Source organism: Berghia stephanieae, chromosome 6 (assembly GCF_034508935.2).
Source record: "Berghia stephanieae isolate SIO BIC M18660-M18661 chromosome 6, UCSD_Bste_1.3, whole genome shotgun sequence".
NCBI lineage: Eukaryota > Metazoa > Mollusca > Gastropoda > Nudibranchia > Aeolidiidae > Berghia > Berghia stephanieae.
Genome location: NC_088365.1, coordinates 6,359,794 through 6,374,793, shown reverse-complemented (window position 1 = coordinate 6,374,793; position 15,000 = coordinate 6,359,794). Strand labels below are relative to the sequence as shown.

General features: G+C 36.4%; 1 protein-coding gene across 1 annotated transcript in view; it reads left to right on the top strand.

The window, feature by feature from the left end:
• The window catches only part of LOC144974393 (uncharacterized), a 106,542-nt gene that overhangs the window by 82,500 nt on the left and 9,042 nt on the right, over positions 1-15,000 (top strand). Inside the window, exons 40-45 of the mRNA XM_078917232.1 lie at positions 2,307-2,439; positions 2,939-3,057; positions 4,495-4,509; positions 6,874-7,056; positions 8,088-8,247; positions 10,179-10,279. Coding sequence (XP_078773358.1) covers positions 2,307-2,439; positions 2,939-3,057; positions 4,495-4,509; positions 6,874-7,056; positions 8,088-8,247; positions 10,179-10,279 — 711 coding nt within the window. The remainder of the gene's footprint in view (positions 1-2,306; positions 2,440-2,938; positions 3,058-4,494; positions 4,510-6,873; positions 7,057-8,087; positions 8,248-10,178; positions 10,280-15,000) is intronic.

Genomic DNA, 15,000 nt, shown 5'->3' with positions numbered 1-15,000 from the left:
TACTACTACTACTACTACTACTACTACTACTAAGTCATACATAGTTAATGAAAATGAAAGTTGATGCCAGACTACATAATTTTAAGGATTTTGAAGTGTAACTTGATCCTTGTGTCGGGGTAAACTGTTGCTTTTTATACTTAACTATAGCTACTGCAATTATAATCCCAGAAAAATTACGAATTTTAAAATGTTCAAGTATGTAGGACTGGGTATGTCGGATCGATAATCATCCATAGTCAAGACTTGAGACTTTGCTTTTAGTTTTTATTCAATTTGTTGAGTAGTTTACTAAAGCGCATAACCCCACAATTTAACATTATACCTTTTTTAAATTGAGCATTTATATAGCGCAATATCCACTAAACGTACTCAAAGTGCTTAACTAGGGGTCCTCAACGAACAGCAACACTAAACATGTAAAACGAGACATGGCACCTTTTAGGCGATATTACAAACTAAATATTTTCCATCAGAGACATCTCTGTTAACGGACAGATGTGTATCATTTCACACCTGAGTATGGTGAGAGAATGTATGTAAAGAGCCTTTTCCAAGGATTGAACTATGCGCCCCTCAGAGCGTGGGTTAAATTCTGGACCTTGCAACCCCGAAAGCGAAAGTCATACCACTAGACCACATGGTCGCATTAGATTCAAATTTTGTTATCTGCTACACTTAGACACCATACCAGTTTGTCAAGGTAGGTCACATAGTACTATTGTCCGTGCAACAAATATCACCCGATTCCCAAATTGCATTCCAAATGTAGGTCACACATAGTACTATTGTCCGTGCAACAAATATCACCCGATTCCCAAATTGCATTCCAAATGTAGGTCACCGAAGCGATCTGAATCTGGATTTAATGCGGCTATGTGGTCTTGTGGTAAGACACTCGCTTTCGGATCGGAAGGTCCTGAGTTCGAGACTCCTTGGAAAACGCTCTTTACTCACATTCTCCCACCGTACTCAGGTGTAAAATGATTAACTGGCCGCTAACAGCGTTGTCTCTGTCGGAAAAAAATTGTAATAGCGCGGCGTCTTGTCTCGTTCTACATCTTACATGTTGCTGTTGATAAGGGACCCCTTGTAAAGAGTTTGAGCACATTAAGTGGATATCGCACTATATAAAAGCTCAATTTTTTATAAAATCGATCTTGCTTTATTTTCTTCTTTTTCTCTTTGTTGGCCCTGCCTTGCTTCTGACATCAAACTTCCAAGCCAACCACATCATGGTTTGAAATGTACTTGCTCTATGTGTTCAGGTTTTGTTGTCCAACTAATTTTGACATTGAGCTTTTGAGCTCTTATATAGCGCAATATCTACTAAACGTGCTCAAAGCGCTTAACAAGGTGTCCCTGGCCAACAGCAACACTTAAGATGTAGGACGTGTCATGAGGCCTATTAGGTGATATTGCATTTTTTTTCGGACAGAGTCAACGCTGTTAAGGGCCAGGTACTTGTTTGTCTCTGTCAAAAAAAATTCTAATATCGCCCAACAGGCGTCATGTCTCGTTCTACACTTTACGTGTTGCTGTTGGTCAGAGTCCCTTGTAAATCGCTTTGAGCACGTTTAGTGGATATTGCTCTATACAAAAGCTCAAGTTTTTTTTAAAAAGCTCGTTATCCGCTAAACTCAGATATCATGACAGTTTGTCACTGTAGCTCACATGTTATTGTTGTCCGTGTTACAATAAATACCGCCATGACTTTCAGCTACATCCCTGATGGACTTATCTGAATCTGAATCTAGAACAATTCAATGCAAAGGTTTATTTTAGGCAATTTAAACATTTAACAATCACTGCAGAGTGGACAGAGGCTTCATAATAAATTATAAAAACAAGAAATGAAGTGAGTAGGAAAGTGCCAGAAGACAATAGAGAATTAAAATTTCACGGTAGCGATGGGGGCTCGAACCCGTGATCTTACTGGTACGACAACTCCTGGCCGGGGAGATCGTGACTCTACCGTATGAGCTATCCTTGACCCCCAAAAAGATCGCTTCTAACCCTATTTTTATTAGAGCCTTCTCTTCCCGACTTCTTGAGGTCACGGGTTCAACACACACAACCGCCGCGAAGTTAGCTTAATAGCCAATATTCTCAACACAAACATGTAACATAGAAACAATTGGGACATTGAGTATGCTCCGGTATATGGGGTGAATTTTTAATTCAGAAAAGTGAGTGGAGCAGGCACTTATGTTTATAACAAGAAATGAAATGAGTATAATAAATTATACGATTACTGATGAAATTTTCAAAAAGTGTTTGCACTCATCCCCCTCTGATTTACAAAGGCGATGAAACCTGCTATGATAAAGAGGACCTAGGTGCTAGCTATGATGGAAAGGTTTCTGTCTCTGAGAATGGGAAAGCGTGCATAGCTTGGGCGGCAGCCACTCATTGTAGAGATAATCCGTTCCAAAAAGGGTCAGTCATATTATTATTATTATTATTATTATTATTATTATTATTATTATTATTATTATTATTATTATTATTATTATTATTATTATTATTATTATTATTATTATTATTATTATTATTATTATTATTATTATTATTATTATTATTATTATTATTATTTTTATTATCATTATTATTATTATTATGATGATGATGATGATGATGATGATGATGATGATGATGATGATGATGATGATGATGATGATGATGATGATGATGATGAATTACTTTGGTTGAAACATAATCATTCACACACACAAGCACGCACACACACACACACACACACACACAAACAACACACAACACAAACCAAACTTTGCTTCTCATACCATCTACTAAAATCTAAACAGATATATTTTAAGCGAACGTTTAATAATAGACAAAGATTTCTATTTTACATTGTTATTTATTTCTTCGAGCTTCGAGCAGCAACACTTACCTTATCTGACATTGAATTCCATAGCGATGAGCAGATGAACCTTGTGGAAAATTACTGCAGAAACCCTGACGAATCGCTAGCCCCTTGGTGTTATACGGACAAACAAACCTGTGAAAAGCATTACTGCAAAGTTTGTGATCATGGTAAGTTTATGAATTTATCTTGTAAACTGTATTATCATAGTTTTCCTGCTAAATTATGAATTCAGAAAAGTGAGTGGAGCAGGCACTTATGTTGATAATAACAAGAAATGAAGTGAGTAGGAAAGTGCCAGAAGACAACCGAGAATTAAAATTTCGTGGCGTCGATGGGGTCTCGAACCTGAGACCTTGCTGGTATGGTAATTTCGCCGTGAAATGATAATCTCTGTTGTCTTCTTGCACTTTCCTACTTACTTAAGTTCTTGCTCAATTATGAATAACTTTACAGCCAAAATCCAAGTTTAAAAAAATAGTTGTGTCATAATTAAATTATTTTAAAATCTTTCAATAGACACTTCCAATTATTCTTGAGCGATATATCTATAACTGAAGTTTTAAAGGTTATATGGCATATTATGTCTAGATATATACAAGCCTTTTGATGGGTCAAAATATAAAATGCAGGGTAAAGTTCGGGAAACTCGATTAAACAATTTATTGTGTGCTTTAACCCTCTCCTTACCGGCCAGTTTCAGAATTTTCCCCAAAAACTAATTCTGTCCCTTGATTAGTGATCAAAAATAATCACAATGACCGATATTTGAGGAATGAAATCGGAAGGCTGTGGCTCGGTGTATGTGAAGAATGTGATGACGAAGATAATGATGATGATGATGGTGATGATGATGATGATAATGATGATGATGATGATGACGATGATGATGATGACGATGATAATGATGATGATGATGGTGATGATGATGATGATAATGATGATGATGATGATGACGATGATGATGATGATGATGATGATGATGATGATGATGATGATGATGATGATGATGATGATGATGGTGATGATGATGATGATAATGATGATGATGATGATGATGATGATGATCATCATGATGCTGATGATGATGATGATGATGATGATGATGATGATGATGATGATGATGATGATGATGATGATGATGATGATGATGATGATGGTTGGGCTTTTGAACTTTAAAAAAAATAAAATATTGAGCTTTTATATAGCGCACTATCCACTAAACGTGCTCAAAGCGCTTTACAAGGGATCCCTGGCCAACAGCAACATTTAACATGTAGGACGGGGCCTGTTAGGCGATATTACATTTTTGTCGGATAGAGACAACGCTGTTAACGATCAGGTACTCATTTTACACCTGTGTTCGGTAAGAGAATGTGAGTAAATAGCTTTCTTCAAGGACTCAACTATGCGCCCAGCGAGGCTCGAACCCAGGACCTTCCGTTCCGAAAGCGAGTGTCATACTACTAGACCACATAGCCGTGATGATGGTGATGATGATGATGATAATGATGAATATGATGAAGATGATGAGCAAATAGTGTGTAAAAGATACTTGATGAGTTTTGAAGTTTCTCAATCATTTCACCCATTTTCGTTTCTTTCAGAGCCAGTTCATGACGGTGAGTACATAATAGAAGCAACAATTGTACTGTCCTGTTGAGAACTTTACTGTTACCAACCTGATTGATTAAAACAGATGTGCAGATTGTTGCAGGTCTGACAACCGGGCACAATATAGGAATGTGTTTTGACGTTGTTGTTATGGAGAATAGTTTTGTGATGATTTGATTTGCGAGTTTTTACTATACAACAATGAGACCAAAACAATTTGGGTTATCAGACCTGCAAAAAAGTACACGTCGATCTAAACATTATTTGCTGGCTATGAACAACAAAACAAAGAATGAATTTCTTTTAACGTTTTTAAAACTTAACACTTTTTTATCAAAATTACAGCAGAAAGTAAATGATTTTATATTATTTGTACCTATGTCTGTCACGAACAAAAAGAATATGATTTCAAAAATGAACATACAAAAAAAGAATACACAAAGACTGTATGTTCTCTCTCTCTCTCTCTCTCTCTCTCTCTCTCTCTCTCTCTCTCTCTCTCTCTCTCTCTCTCTCTCTCTCTCTCTCTCTCTGACTATATATATAAGACATCACCTTGACCAAAGTTCCGCGTCTCCGCCAAAATTTGACTCATACAATGGAAAGGGCTCGTTTAACAAATTTACCCCAGTGACTGAAGAAGAAATGAGAAAAATCATAATAACTTTTCCCCCTCGACCCAATCCCCACCTCACTATTACTTGAATATATGGATACGCTCATCCCCACTATCACTAAAATAATCAACGAATCTTTACAATCGGGAACAGTCCCCGATCCTTTCAAGCACGCCATCGTTACTCCTCTTCTGAACAAGGCGATTCTGTCACCAGAGAATCTTTAAAAATTCAGACCAGTTTCCAATTTACCGTTTATTTCGAATATCTTGGAAAAGGCTGTCGCAGCCCAACTGAACGATCATTTGGCAAACTACAACTTATATGAAAAAAATCAGTCAGCTTATAGGCAACATCACAGCACTGAAACTGCCTTACTATAAATTCAAAACGACCTTTTGTGTGAGGCTGACATGGGTAAAGTTTCGGTTCTGGCCCTCCTAGATCTAAGTGCGGCGTTCGACACGATAGACCAATCGATTCTAGTCGAGCGTCTCTCCAAAACGTTTGGGTTGTCTGGAATAGTGTTAAAATGGTTCGAGTCCTACCTTATCGGTCGCACACAAACAATTCAAGTAAAAGGAATAAAATCAGATATTTTTAAGGTTGACTTTGGTGTGCCCCAGGGATCTGTTCTGGGTCCCATTCTCTACACTTTATACACACAACCATTGGGAGGTGGTATAAGTTATCACGGTATCATGTACCATATGTACGCTGATGACACCCAGCTCTACCAATCCGCAAAACCAAGCGAAATTAAAGGGTTACTGAAATCGATGGAGAACTGCATTGAAGATGTGAAGAACGGGATGGTAGCTATTAAACTGAAAATGAACGATGAGAAAACAGAACTCCTATTATGTAATCCTACAAATAACATTTGTGAACAAGACCTTTTGATTTGTATCGATGATGTGAAAATAACGTTTTCTGAAAACGCCAGAAACCTGGGAATTTATTTCAGCAGTGACCTGTCCATGGAATATCATGCGACACAACTTTGCAAAGTACTGTATTGTGAACTTCGCCGTATTGGCCAAATTTCGGCATTTTTAAATCATAATTCCTTAAAGACACTAGTGTCTGCTTTTGTTTTTACTCGTTTAGACTAGTGTAATTTACTCCTATCTAATTCCCCAGGTTTCTTACTTGATAAACTGCAGGGGTTTCAAAATCAAGCTGCTAGAATATTTTAAGAAGAAATAAGAGAGAACACACGACTCCAATGCTTTTGACTTTATACTGGCTTCCCATTAAGGCCAGGGTGCTCTTTAAGGTTGGAGTCATGTGTTTTAAATGTTTACACGGATGCGCCTGCTTATCTCGATGATCTTGTCGAACCATATGTTCCGCCCCGTGCATTGAGATCAGGTGATCATCGTCTACTTAAAGTGCCAAAAAAGGGTAAAAAAACTTTCTGACAGATCCTTTAGTCACTTTGCACCGACTGTCTGGAACAATCTCCCCTTATCTCTTCGTGACGTCCCTACTGTACTCGCTTTTAGGAATTACTTAAAAACTTATTTATTTCGAGAATTCTTAATTTATTAGTTATTTTATTTTTATTTGAGCAGACGATGATCACAGGATATGTATATATATATATATATATATAAATACACCGTCAACGTAGGTGTTGATTGAAAAAGGGTTTTGACCCCACAAAAAGTTCCGTCTTTGTTATTTCGTTTCCTTTATTGAAAATATTATTTCCATTTTTGTTTGTTATATTCATTGAAAAAACGTTCTCAGTTTCCAAAGTCAGATGTCCAAGCCCTAATATCCCATCGGATGGAATGCTACATGACAAGGTGAAAGGTGAATATAAAGTCGGAGAAAAAGTACTAATACTCTGCAAGAGCTCAGAAGTAAATGGAGAAGTAACAACTTGTTTGACCAGCGGTCATTGGTCACCCGTTGGTCTTGCTTGCCCAGGTATGATATAGTTATTTATTATTCAACCACTGTGTCGTTGTGTTAATAATGATGTTAATAATAATAACAGTAATAATAATAATAATAATAATAATAATAATAATAATAATAATAATAATAATAATAATAATGATAATAATAATAATAATAATAATAATAATAATAATAATAATAATAATAATAATAATAATAATAATAATAATAATAATAATAATAATAATAATAATAATAATAATAATAATAAAAAGAAGAAGAAGAAGAAGAAGAAGAGAAGAAGAAAGAAGAAGAAGAAGAAGAAGAAGAAGAAGAAGAAGAAGAAGAAGGAGAAGAAGAAGAAGAAGAAGAAGAAGAAGAAGAAGAAGAAGAAGAAGAAGAAGAAGAAGAAGAAATAAAAATGATAATAACAACAATAGCAATAATAATAATGGTAATAATAATATTGATGATGAAGATGATGCTATTGATGATGATGATGATGATGATGATGATAATAATGATGATGATTATGATGATGACAACGACGACGATGATGATGGTGATGATAATGATGATGGCGATAATGAGGCGGAGGATAAAATGATAATTATGACGATGATAGTAGTAATCCTCATCATAATCGTCATATTTGGTGACTCCCCTGTATTTATTATTTCTTCCCGAAAACGAATAGAAACACAATTTTAATCCGTATAAACAATGTGAAAATTTAGTGAAAAGTTCAATTTCGCCTTTCACCCTCTCCTGACCACCCATAGGAAAATCGTCACATTCGTTCCGATGTAACCGACAATTTTCTTGTTCTGATTTCTCTTGTAAACCACAAAATTTAAACAAACGCTTTGGTTACAGCTATAAATACCGAACACTGTATTGTAGAGCTCACTTGTTACTTTTTTGTTTGAGTAAGAATGTCTATTTTGTGCTGGGTTGGTGTTAATTTTCGGGGGGAATTCTAAAAATAGCTGGTAAGGAGAGAGTTAACTGGCTATCTAATGGAAGAAATAACAATCTTTGTTCATCATTCTTTCCAGTATGTCCCAGTGGATATGACTACTACAGGAACCAATGTTATAAATTTGTAGATGAACCATTGACGTTTATTGACGCACACAAATATTGTGTAAAAGATGCTGGAGGATTCATCGCCTCACCAACTACCCCTATGGAGAATGACTTTATCGCCAGGATGAGGTATCAATGTTGACATATCTATCCTTTATTTCATTATGTAACTTTCATTGAACCCTGAGAGAAAGTCTGTTTAACCCTCTCCTTACCAGTTATTTTCAGGATTTCCCCAAAAATGTCACACCCAACTAACACCAAAAAAAAAAAAGATTTTTTATCACTCAGACATAATTGCAGTAAGTTCATACGATACATAATTTCTTTAGCAAAACATGGTCTACAACACACTGTTCATTTTCTTTAAGTTTTATGATGTACAAGAGAAATTTGAAAAAGAACACGCTGTTAATGGCTAGGTACTCATTATACACCTGAGTACGGTGAGAGAATGTAAGTAAAGAGCCTTTTCCAAGGACTCAACTATGTGCCAAGCGAGGCTCAAACCCAGGACCTTCCGATCCGAAAGCGAGTGTCATACAACAAAGCCACATTGCCGAACAAAAGGACTGAAACATATGTGGGGATTCATCTCTGAAGACTTCGCTGTTGCTCTTGATTGGTGTTTTGTTTTTTTTTTAAATTTACCAAAATATTTTTTATTATCTTAACTTATCTTTTATCAATTTTTAAGCATAATGTACTATGCGATTAGATGTACCTACACACAAACATATATGTGACCTCGAACATTTATAGTCTGATTGGTATATTTTAGTGAACCTTCTTTCCGTCTGGAGACGTTCAAGGTTAAGCACAGTTAGTGTGTTTTGTACGTTCTATCCGGCTGGCAGATGTGAGTATTTTACCAAACTATATACCATCAATAACCGTTTGGAGGCCATTTTATATGACGTCATCCAATATGAACTTGGAGTCAAGGGGCAGCGTGGCTCAGTGGTAAGGTCTTTGCTTTTTACCCGAAAGGTACAGAGTTCAATCACCCGCCGCTGTGATGAGTGGCCTTGAGTAAGTCACCTCGCCCTAGCTCACTTTGCGGCGCTGTTCTGCGGCTAACGCCTGGGTTATTCCAGTCTTCCCTTGGAACAGACCCTAAAGACAAATTTCCCCTTGTGGATGAATATAGGGAATTTTTAAAAAAATTATTTTCAATGACATTGAGACCGAAGCGAATTCAAAGCCTTTTGAGCACGTTGTCCAAGTTTTTGGGGTTTTTTTTTAAAGTTGCCCAATCTTTATAATCTTATCTGAAGATAATAAAGATTTTAATACATATATAATAATAATAATAATAATAATAATAATAATAATAATTAATAATATAATAATAATAATAATAATAATAATAATATAATAAATAAATAATAATAATAATAATATAAATAATAAAATGAATAAAAAAAAAGATAAAAGAAGAAAAGAAGAAGAAGAAGAAGAAGAAGAAGAAGAAGAAGAAGAAGAAGAAGAAGAAGAAGAGAAGAAGAAGAAGAAGAAGAAGAAGAAGAAGAAGAAGAAGAAGAAGAAGAAGAAGAAGAAGAAGAAGAAGAAGAAGAAGAAGAAGAAGAAGAAGAAGAAGAAGAAGAAGAAGAAGAAGAAGAAGAAGAAGAAGAAGAAGAAGAAAAGAAGAAGAAGAAAGAAGAAAGAAGAAGAAAAGAAGAAGAAGAAGAAGAAGAAGAAGAAAGAAGAAGAAGAAGAAGAAAAGAAGAAGAAGAGAAGAAGAAAGAAGAAGAAGAAGAAGAAAAGAAAGAAGAAGAAGAAGAAGAAGAAGAAGAAGAAGAAGAAGAAGAAGAAGAAGAAGAAGAAGAAGAAGAACAAGAAGAAGAAGAACAAGAAGAAGAAGAAGAAGAAGAAGAAGAAGAAGAATTCCCTTTAATGATCCCATAGGGGAAATATGTCTCTAGGGTCTAGTCCAAGGGAAGACTGGAATAACCCAGGCGTAAGCCGCACCACTGAGCCACGCTGCCCGATAACAGTTCTGAAAAGATACCATTTAGAGGCAAAGAATAATCACATTTTTTTATGATGTCATCAAACAGGCACGATAAGGCAATCTGGGTTGGAGTCAATGACATTGAGACTGAAGGCCGGTGGGAACGGGAGGACGGAGGACTCGTCAAATGGTCCAACTGGGGCCCAGGTACGTTTGTTTCTTGTTTTTTTTTCCCAACCAGTCAAATGCCGGACTCTGCAGATACTACACGTATTACCCTTCTCCTCACCACCTACAGCAAAATCGTCACATTTCTTACGACACAATATACATTTGTAACCCTTTGCCTCAAAACGGTATTAAGTCGGGTTCGTAAAGGTGTTGAAAATTGAATTTATAGCCAGAAATATCAGACTTGTGTTGAGTTTATACGATTTATTGAGGAGAATGGCAACCATATTTTAAGGTGCTAATGCCAACAATTTATATTTTTGACCAGTTTAACATTAAATTCGGCTTTTAAGCATGTGGTTCGTTCCGACATAATACCGTTTTGAGATCATGGGTCACATTTGTTCTTATTCAGACTTATTTTGTTCATCACAACGATCTTTGTTTTGTTAATAAGAACATAAAGTTGTTTTTTAGAGAAGTAGTTTGAGTTTTAAAATATCATTTATCTGCTGGGTAAGCCTGCCATTTTGGGAAAATACTGAAAATGATCGGTAAGGAGAGGGTTTAAAAATTTGGCCAGAAAACGTCTTCAAATATCGATCAATTATGATCCTCATCTTGGCTACGAGGTCCCAGGTACGATCTTCATCTTGGCTACGAGGTCCCATGTACGACCTTCATCTTGGCTACGAGGTCCCATGTACGACCCTCATCTTGGCTACGAGGTCACATGTACGAGATTTTTTGCCAAAGATAGGATCATTTAAATCATTGATATTTGAAGGACGAGTTTTCTGGCCAAATTTTTGAATGCATGTCTTTCCAGAGTGCGGGAATTAACTGGTTAAAATAGATATTTTTAAAAACCCAAAAAAGTAGTAGTGAAGTAGCTCTTCAGAGCAATAAGGCCCATGGAACTGGAGTTTATCCTGATTTATGTAGCGTGAAACGGACCATAGCAATTGCCTGCTACCTATTGGATAGGATGCTTCTATTGCAAAGTAATTTCCACCAGATCTAACAGACCAAACTACCCGATCACTGCTGGGTTGACAGAGACGTCAGAAACAAATCTCGAATTCGCCCGAAATCAATCTAGGCCACTAGGCATTTGAAGCGAGTGCTCTTCCAAGTGAGTTACAGGGACTAATAAAATAATATTTTTAAAATATTTGCCCGAGCCATGAGACGTATACCGGATTTTCTATTCAGGTTGTCATAGTATTAAACAGGCAGATACAACAGCTTCAACAGTCGTGACGACACTTCCCTCGTAATGACGCATAGTAACATAGTAACTGGTTCTAAACTATCGGAACAATGGCGGACGCCCTTTTGAAATACTTCTCCGACGAGCATAAAACTGTATCCAGAGGAGAAAAACATTATAAATCTGATCATGTTTTGACTTTTATACATTCTGATCACATGACAAGTGAAAAAGTTCTAGCCAGCATGAAGAATAAAAAGTACCGATTTTCTTTGTTTAGAACCAAGCTGCTGGTTGCTAGGCGGACGTGGCATCAGACTATAGAATCCTATTTATTGATGTTCTTTGGATAGAGCAATTGTTTAGTGCAAAAAATCCAACAAGACAAATCCTTGCCGATGGAAAGAGGGACACTACGTAGCTCCATATTCTACCAAAATTCTGACCTATTTTGAAAAAAAAAACGTATTAAAAATTTTGGCCAGAGAAGTTGTCCTGAAATATCGATCAAATTAAAACGATTCTTATCTTGGCAAATAAATCCCAAAAATAGTTCTAAACCGATACTTCTCGTATTAAACAATATTGTCCAGAAAACACGTCCTACAAATATCGATCTATTAAAATCACTCTCAACTTGGCGAAAAAAGCTCTCAATACTAGACAACAACAGATGAAGTGAGTAGAAAAGTGCCAGAAGTCAATAGAGAATAATTTTTTTTCGCAGCGGTGATGGGGTTTGAACCTGAGACCTTATTGGTACGACAACTCCGCCTGACCGGTGAGAGCGTGACTCTACCGTATGAGCTATCCACGAACCCAAAAAAAAATTCGTATCAAACTCAGGTCATTCATTACTAGAGCTCTCTCTCACAGACTACTGGGGTCTGATTCATGGAGCGGGACTACGACGATAGTCTGAGACTATATCGGTAGTCTCTGACTAAAAGGCGTAATAAGCTATTCATGAAGCCGGACTACGCGAAGTCTAAGACTAAACTAGCGACTAAACGGGTGAAATTTACACCCGCGATTTAGCAGGTGTAAATATCGTAGTCTGGGACTAAATTTCAAAATCATAATATGTGCTACTACTACTACTACTACTTTCACTATTATCACTACTACTACTACTACTACTACTACTACTACTACTACTACTACTACTACTACTACTACTACTACTACTACTACTACTACTACTACTACTACTACGACTTCTACTCCTGCTACTACTACTACTACTACTACTACTACTACTACTACTACTACTACTACTACTACTACTACTACTACTACTACTACTACTACTACTAGTACTACTACTACTACCACTACCACTAATACCACACACTACTACTACTACTATACTACTACTACTACTACTACTACTACTACTACTACTGCTACTACTACTACTACTACTACTACTACTACGACTTCTACTACTACTACTACTACTACTACTACTACTACTACTACTACTACTACTACTACTACTACTACTACTACTACTACTACCACTACTACTAATACCACTACCACCACTACTACTACTACTACTACTACTACTACTACTACTACTACTACTACTACTACTACTACTACTACTACTACTACTACTACTACTACTACTTCGACTACTATTACATTTCTATTATGATAGCAATGACTATGAAAAATGTTTTTTTCTCTTTTTGAGGAAAATTTTTGTCTAAAATCAAAGCCCTATCTTCACTGAGTAAAAATGTTTTTGAATTTTGAAAATCCATTCATAAATAAACAAGTTATGCAGTTTCAAAGGTGTCATTTATTTGGATGACCCGCAAAGAGGAAAAAAACGCGAAATATGGGACGCTTTTTCGGCATTTTTTTTCGACCTCTGGTTGTATCTTGCGTAATAAATGTATTAAAAGATTGAAACTTGAAGAGCAAATTAGGGTGGTGTTTTGTAAAATACGGGAAAAGTACTCGTCATATTCATATGAAATTTTACAACCAAAAAGAAGAAATGTTCATGTATTACCTTGTCAGCGACAAAACCTCCACGCCCGGTAGTTTTAGAAATATTTTACTCCAAAGTGTAAAAATCTATTTTTAACGGTCTTCTGGTAATCGCACGAGTTTTGTCGCTTAACATAATCTAAAATGACCTTTTTTTCTAACTGTGTGCCAACTTTCAGTCATATTCATGTATAAACAGCGTCGTAATTAATTGTTTAAAACAGCATATACGAAACGGCTTCGTCCCATAATGTGACGCGAATTCGGGCACTTCGTGAGCGAAAAAGAGGCCCAAAGATTTGTGCGGGATAGTCATTGCTATATTATGTCTTTTATCGTCCATTATTTTCTAGAAATTTCACGTCTCTCACTGGCCTCATCATTTCTATCACACCACGCTAACGATTCGCTCACACTCCAACCATCTTTTAGTACAGACGATGCAATTTATACTGTATTTCTTCTTATTTGTTTTCAACGTTTATTTGTTTATTGTTGTGCCGACGAAGGGTTTGTACCCAAAACGCCCATTGTCTGTATTGTTTCCACCGATTCCTATCCATCTTCACTCTTTCGTAAGTATTTTTGGGAACCCATGCTTCAGGCAGCGCCCACGGCTCTCTACTTAGAACAATGCTCCAGCGTTGATAAGAATCATTTAAGTGCCATCGTTATTTATATTTACTAAAAACATTACACACACACACACACACACACACACACACACACACACACATTCTCAAACAATTTTTACACCCCTAAACTTGTCTCACACCATTTTTATTTGTGGGGCAAAAAAAAAACAAAAACAACAACAACAAAAAAAAACGATCAAAACAAACACGAAGAAGAAATAGATATGATTTCTGTGCCACTTCGTATGACGCATGCGCAGCTGGGAAAGTAACACATTTCTATGACGTTTTGTGATACGTTTCCGAGGAATCCCCAGTTAAAAATAGATTGACCTCCGTAGTCTGAGACTTCGCAAGCGTAGTCAGAGACTTGATAGTCAGGGACGAAGTCTGACTCCATGAATAGCTTACTTTCCGTAGTCTCTGACTTCCCAAAGTCTTAGACTATGAATCAGACCCCTGGAGACCGCGGGTCCAACACACAAACACCGCGAAGTTAGCTGACCAGCAGTTAAGCTTAATAGCCAATGTTTTCAACACAAACATATAACATAGAAACGATTGAGACATTGAGTATGGTCGGCCGCGAAAATTTTTTATTCTCTTTTATCTTCTGGCACTTTTCTACTCACTTCATCTCTTGTTGTTACCAACATAAGTGCCTGCTCCACTCAATACTAGATAGCATATTTAAAATGTCGGCCAGAAAACGTGTCATTCAAATATCAGGAGGTTATAGTAACCCTCAATGTGTCATTAACTCTCAAATTTATTAAATCTATTTTCAAGGACGAGATTTCCGACCGAAATTTTTAATGTGTTTTTTCAATAGTACAGCAGTATTAAAGCTAATCTTTTTTGCCTATGATGAAAGTGCTCTACCTAGTGAGCTGTCTGCATTGTCA